The 7,318-nt window shown below is 41.6% G+C and overlaps 1 protein-coding gene across 1 annotated transcript; it reads left to right on the top strand.

The window, feature by feature from the left end:
* Positions 1 to 3,787: 3,787 nt before the first annotated feature.
* Positions 3,788 to 7,318, top strand: LOC308094316 (uncharacterized protein; the record flags this gene model as incomplete). The annotated part of the gene is made up of 3 exons (XM_080440888.1): positions 3,788 to 3,811; positions 4,568 to 5,119; positions 6,280 to 7,318. 3 exons carry the CDS (start codon positions 3,788 to 3,790, stop codon positions 6,838 to 6,840), a joined length of 1,137 nt encoding a protein of 378 aa, XP_080297014.1. The 3' UTR covers positions 6,841 to 7,318.

Raw genomic sequence — 7,318 nt, 5'->3', positions numbered from 1 at the left:
ACCACATGAGACCTATTTTACACTTTGTTTAGCAGTGTCACACAATTTACATTTTTTAATAGCCGAACTCACAACACATGTGATTGTGAGCTTGTAGATCTTCTAATTTCACTGTTTCTATCATTTTATTAAACTCTTTAATACGAGTAGTAACTGTTGCACCTTTGGTACTCATTGACCAAAACAGTCCCTCCCTCATTCCAGATCATCTGTGAGATGTGGACAGCTGGCGCGGTCGTGAGAATCAGGAATCACTACCACAGGTTTCCGTGTATCGTCCAGAGCAATCCCCTGTACTTCACCTCATGGCGAGACCCCATAGACCAAAACCTGGTGTGGGGACCTCGCTGGCTGCCTCCCTGGCTGACTGCCTCCCTGTATTCACTCAAGGTAACCCCAGTTTGGTGTGCATTAAGCCACGGACCCCCATCACTCTGAGAGTTTACACATGTACGAGTACACTTTCAGAGTTACAGACCTGCACTGGTCCATTTGGTTCCTTAACTATCAATCATTTAGCCTGGGGAGCCCCTGGAACCTCCTCAAGGACCCCCGGGGGACCCCACTTTAAAGGCCAATTAACTTAAATCTGCAGCAGTTGGTTGATTGTCAATGGTCACCACTGGTTGCTGCAGCGAACCCACATTTAAGAGTTGTTTTAATGTTATTTAGAAAGTATCACAGACACATGATTTTATTATTTAGATGACAGCCAGCCAGTTGGTTAAACAAGTCTTTTCATATACTAGATGCTTGCTAACGATAAGATGCACTATTGTATCCTGTAAAAGTGTTACAAACTGATTTAAACCGGGAAAGCATCTGTGTCATTTTTGATTTTAGCATTGGCTATTCAAAAATCTTGAAAGTGCGAGAACTACTATCTATCTAGAACTACTAGAAGGCATTTGTAGAATCGGCCTCCGGTCTTAAACTGTGACACAGAAATCAACTGCAGGTGTTTGCCTCCTTTTAGTTAAACTTCCTGTCATGCAGGTCAGCTGCTCTCGTGGATTTGGTTTCATTTGAAATGTTTTCCAGCTTGACGTGTCCTTGATTTCTGTTCCTAGGAGTCACCTGACGATGACAAAGACAACCACACAGTGCCCACTGCTGACAAGGAGGACTCCATTCTTCAAGAGAATGAAAAGTGCGACTATCTTGAGAAACTTTATTATGCTGGCACGGTCATAGGCTTCCACTGTAAACTCTGTGACAGCAGGATTGAAACTGCAGATGCTTTATCTATAGACCCTATACATATAGACGCCCACCTGAAGGGAAACGGGCACAAATTGCTGTCAAGACGGAATGAAAAATATGTTGAAGAGGTTAATAAGAACATTAACCTCAGGCGCTTCTACTGTCATCTTTGTAAGCGCTACATGGATGGCCTTAAGTGTAAATTCCTACACCTGAAGGAAAGAAAACACATAGCTTCAATGATGAAGAACCAGCTTGACTACAAGTGTGCCAGGAAGGTGAAGAAAGCAGCTTCAAAAGAACGAAAGAGTAAAGACCAGCAGGATATTAAGGTTGGAGAGGAGCTTTCCAACGCTGCTCCCACACAAGTGTGCCACGCGGAAACGGACGTGAAGACTGACAAAATAAAAGTCTCCCTCTTCAAACAACCTGAAGAGAGCAAACACATGAACACATCACTAGAGGGATTGGACAAGGAGACAAAGTCATCTAGCTCTGCTCCTGTTGATGGAGGGGTTTCTTCCAGCAAGCATGCTGAACCTCCCAAGGTATTTAATATAGTTGTTGTGTTTTGCTGACAAGTAACTGGATGTTGTTGTTTTTTTCTCAGTTGAGATTGGATTGTGTAAAAGAAAATTCCACTTCGCACCGCTCGGGGCGAGCATTCGCTCGGCTTGCAACTTACTCAGGCAGGTCTCACTGGGCTCAAACCTGCGTCTGGCCTTGTGAAACCTTTGGATTAAGTGATTTCAAAGTGTCTATTTAAAATGGTGAGGCTGGTGCGTTCTGTAGGATTCATATTGACCTCATTTAGCCAGTAAATGTGACCCTGGAGGGGGTCACGTTTACTGGATATCACATTTTGCATTCCTCAACGGATGATGCCTTTGGATAAAAGTAGGGTTGTACCCAAATCAGAATTTCATTGGTAGTCAGGCAGACATTTTACCACTTCGCCAACCGAGCGCCCATATGAAAATGTTTTGAGCATTTGAAAAAATTAAGACAACTGCATAATGCTGGCAGACGGATTAATTTAATTGATATCAGATTGTGTGTAGTAACAGTTCTATATCCATTTCCATGGATACCACAGTGATGTTACACAAGATGAGAGATGTGACCGACTTCCCCAGGTCACCAAGTTCAGCCTTGAGTCTAATTTATACTGTCATAGGCAGTGGTGGACAGTAACTAAGTACATTTACTTGTGTATTGTTCTTCAGTACATTTTGGAAGCATTTGTTTTTTATTTTTTAGCTGATGACTGTAAATAGAAATATTGTACTTTTGACTCTACTGCATGTCTAGGAAGGGACCCTAAGGACCAAAACTTTCAAAAATATATTATGAATTAACCACTTAAGCCCTATTTCAAATTTAGCGAAAAGAGCAGATCTACAAGCTCACATTGTGAAATGTGAAAGTCTAAATTGTTCCAAAGTTGCTGATGCTTTCTTTGTCCTTTCTTTCTTTTCTTTTTCTTTGATGTTGAGACCTTTTAGTCCTCTATGTTGAAACTTTCAGTCCTTTCTCCAGCATCTGGGACGGAGCCTCCTCAAAGTCCCCCTCCACCTGGGATGAACTGAACACGTTTAAACTTTTAGTCCTTTGCTCAGGAGGAACGACCCAAGACGTTCTTCAGCATCTCTTCGTCATCCTTAGAACCGCCAGGCTTCAGGATGCAGAAATGGGTCACTATGGCACCGACAGCCATCTGTCTGCTCCCATCAGACAGCAGACAGCCGGGCTGCAGCGGGAAGCAATATCCAGACCAATTTGCTGGAAAATCCTTTCCCTCTCTGGTGAATAGGTCGAGGTAGAACTGTCCGACTGTCTGTCCAGAGGAGCGGTCGGTGACGCAGTAAAGAGTTACATCAGGATGCCACATGGGGGCGCCGTGCACCAGGCTGAACGACAGACCCAGCAGGTCCTGGCAGATGTCCAGCAGACCCTGGGTTACAGCCTCCAAAGGAAAATACTTTTTCAACTTGTTGTGATCCACTCCAAACTGAGTCCCCTTCACCTGGTGCATGTAGTATGGCACGTCCCATTCATACAGCTCCCCATTGAATGGCAGACCTCTCTTCTGACACTCATCCTCCTTTAGTTTGAGGAGGTTTGTTCTCTCTTTTTCTGCCAGTGGCTTCAGCTTATTGGCCAGCTCCTCCAGGAAGATGGAGACCTTCTTGGCAGACTTTGCCATGTTTGTCTTCAGGACAAAGTCAGCGTAGGTTTTGAAGCCCCGCGAAGCGCTCTCCCAAGAACATGACTTCAACATCCTCTTCATGATGGCCGACTTCTCTTTACAGCGCAAGTTAAATGCTTCCTCAAGTTTCTTAACTTGAGGACTGCACTGCACCAGTGCGAAGCCCTATTGAAATTGCAAAGATTATTATTCCCGCAAATGAATCGCGTTTTTAGGGCCTAAACATACTCAAAAAGTTATGCAACTTTGCACACACATCACAAGTGGCGAAAGATTTCGTATTTTAATGGTCTAAAAAATGGGTGTGGCCTAATGGCTCAATAGCGCCCCTGACAAAATTTCAACGTTGACGCCCCACAGTACGGTTTTGCCTACATGTATGAAAATTGGTACACACCTGTATCATGTCCCGATTTGGAGCCATGACCTAAACCTGTGTCAAACTAAAATTACACAGAGGCGTTCCCAGCTTGAAAGGTATTAAGGATGGCCAAATGGAGACATTTTATTAACCGGTTACCGTTAGGCCTTACCGATTAATTAATCGCTAACCGTTAAGAGAAAAAAAAACTAAAAAAACAACTTTTTTTTAAGGGCCAAAATAAGTTTTATTTCAAAGGGCCAAGTCTACACAGTTTGTTTTGTGTCTCCAGCAGAGTTTCTAGTGTCTATCTCTCTCTGGAAGAGGTTGCACATGAACTCTGCAGCTGCACTGAGGCGCTCCAACACAAACAATACCAATACAAAGACGAGGAAGAAGAAGAATAAAGTGGAAGTTACGTGTGGTTACAGGTGTAGACAAAACAATAAAAAACCTTTTTTGGCCCCAAAAAAAAAACAGGTTAACGGTTACCGGTTGGCCATCCCTAAAAGGTACAACAAACGTATAGGTGTAACAGGTCTAAATGGGATAAGTTAGTTAGTCCAATGCACTGTATAAATAATGTATGTTGTGTTGAGTGAATGGGGCGTACTTGCTAATGATTCTATCCAGTACAAGTGTTTCAAACTGATTTTCACTTTGACCCAGAAATCAACTGCTGGTGTTAACTCGTTTTAGTTAACACTTCCTGTAATACAGGTCAGCTGCTCTCGTGGATTTGGTTTCATTTGAACTGTTGCCCAGCTTGACATGTCTTTGTTTTCTGTTCCTAGGAGTCACCTGCCGATGACAAAGACAGCCACACAGTGCCCACTGCTGACAAGGAGGACTCCACTCCTCAAGAGACTGAAAAATCTGTCCCAGGAGAGAAGAAAAAAGCTGTTAAGATGGACAAAAGAAATGCAGAGGGTGATGCAAAGATCAGCGGCGAAGATGAGTATTTAGAGGAGATTCCTAATCTTAACGGCAGGGTCAGTCTTCACTGTAAACTCTGCAATGGTATTTTTTTTGAGGAGGCTAAAGAGGAGCACCTGAAGGGAAGAAGACACACCATTAGTTTACAACTGTTGGGACAGAAGAGTGAGACGGATGAATATTTTGAGGAAGTCCGTGATCCTAAAGGAAAGCTTGTTCGTCTGCACTGTAAACTCTGTAAGTGCAACATACAGCTTAATAATAAAGAAAATCACCTGAAGACAAAGACACACAAAAGAATATTAGAACTCAAGCGTGACTTTGATGCCAAGAAGCTGAAGGAGGGCGAGCTGAGAGACGATACTGATGAGAAGACCAGCAGCAAGGATGAAGACCGGCAGGATATTAAGGTTGGAGAGGAGCCCCAAAAAAAGCACTCTACAAGCTTACAATGCATCACGGATGCAACACGTATCTTCGGCGTAGGGCTTCAACTATCTATTATGTTCTTAGCGATTATTCTATCGATAACCTTTTCGATTAATTGAATAATTGAGAAGCATGTTTTTCTAATGTATTTATATATATATATATATATATATATATATATATATATATATATATATATATATATATATATATATATATATATATATATATATATATATATATATATATATATATATATCTCTCAGAGGTCGTGCTAGGATTTTAAACTGCCGGTCACCGTGTCCGGAATGATTACAATTTATCGGACACCTGATAAAAATGGGGGTCTCCAGATGATTAGCTTTATGTGCAACATTGTTTTCTCGCTCAACAGTAAACAAACCAACATACAGTATAATTGTATACAGGGTATCTGCACATTTCTAAAGTGACAATTTAATTACTTTTAATCTTTTTAATACCAAATTTGCCAAATTGTCAAATATTACGTAAGAAAGATTCAAACATTGTAAAAATAGCCGATCTAGCCGATCTACAAGCTATTTTCACAATACAAGTCAAACTAAATGTAATGCCCACAATTCCAAGTGCTTGTCCCCAGTTCAAATATGATTATTTTGGGGGTCGCGGCCTGAAAAGTTTGGGAACCCTTGATTTAGATCAGTGGTTCTCAACCTTTTCAGGCAGTGACCCCCACAAAATAATCATATTGGAACTGGGACCCCCTATCCTGACAAGCACTTGGAATTGTAGGAGTTGAGGCATTACATTTAGTTTGACACAGTCTCTCAGATAAATATTGTGAATATAGCAGATCTACAATTGTTGCGTCTTTCTTATAATATTTGACAATTTGGCCAATGATTGACCAGGTTTTATAGTATAGTTTGTTGATTACTTTTGATGCAGTAATGGTCTTTTTTTTTTTCTCTTTTCTTTTTTGGTATTAAAAAGGTCTTAAAAGTCCTTAAATTGTCACATTACTGTCACTCAGGGGCCCCCTCCAAAATCATGTGCGGGGTCCCGACCCACAGGTTGAGAACCACTGATTTAGATGACAGCTGACATTTGGTCTCATTTTAACTGTCCAGCTTGACGTGTCCTTGTTTTCTGTTCCTAGGAGTCACCAGCCCATGACAAAGACAGCCACACAGTGCCCACTGCTGACAAGGAGGACAAGGAGGTCTCCACTCCTCAACAGAATGACTATCTTGTGGACATTTGTTACGATGGCACTGCCATAGACTTCTTCTGTACACTCTGTGAAAGCCCATTGAACAGTAGAGACGTTATATATGTAGACACCCACCTGAACGGAGAAATGCACAACAAGCTGCTAAGCCTGAACCTGTACCTTGGCGAGAAGAGAGAAGACAAAAAGATTGAGATCTTCAGCCAGGATGAATGTATTGTAGAGGTTAATTTGATAATGACACTACACAAACCGTTCTTCTGTTATCTCTGTAAGCGCTACATCAAAAACCTTAGAGATAAATACATACACCTGAAGGGAAAAAAACACATTGCTTCACTGTGGAAGAAGCTGAAGGAGAGCAAGCTGAAAGACGATACAGATGAGAAGATCAGCAGCAAGGATGAAGCTGCTGGGAAAGAACTGAGTAAAGACCAGCAGGATATTAAGGTTGGAGAGGAGCTTTCCAAAGCTGACTGGATGTTTTGAGTGAGTGGATGTTTATTCGTCAGTAGAGATTGGGTAATTTCCCATTACATTTATTTTCGGAGTCATAGAGTAAATAATGTTCTGATGTGATTCGATCCTAAGCCAGCACTGGGTTCATGTGACTAAGTGTGTACTGTATGTACTTGACTACAACACTAACCCTGAGAACTGCTGATATGCTGATTGGAGTTTATTTTAATCAAATAAGCCCCTTCTGATGTATTTACATTTTCTTTCTATGAAGCCCATAATGCAATCTACAGGTTCACTTGGATGCCAGTCATGCCACGTATTGTGAGCTTGTAGATTGCCGATTTATGGTGCGTGACACCGTCATACGACAACGTTTAAATCAGGCTTAATGCTTTGGTGAGTCTGAAGTCAACTCCTAGTTGAATGTTAAGTTCATTATCAGATGTTTACAGTTGTAAAAGAGAGGGTGAAATTATTTTCCATGCAAGCTCCCACAAATTGCTGG

This window comes from Gymnoscopelus braueri (genome assembly GCF_963280865.1).
Source record: "Gymnoscopelus braueri genome assembly, chromosome: 2".
In the NCBI taxonomy this organism is placed as follows: domain Eukaryota; kingdom Metazoa; phylum Chordata; class Actinopteri; order Myctophiformes; family Myctophidae; genus Gymnoscopelus; species Gymnoscopelus braueri.
The sequence above is the reverse complement of the archived record's forward strand: the minus strand, read 5'-3'. Positions and strand labels throughout refer to the sequence as shown.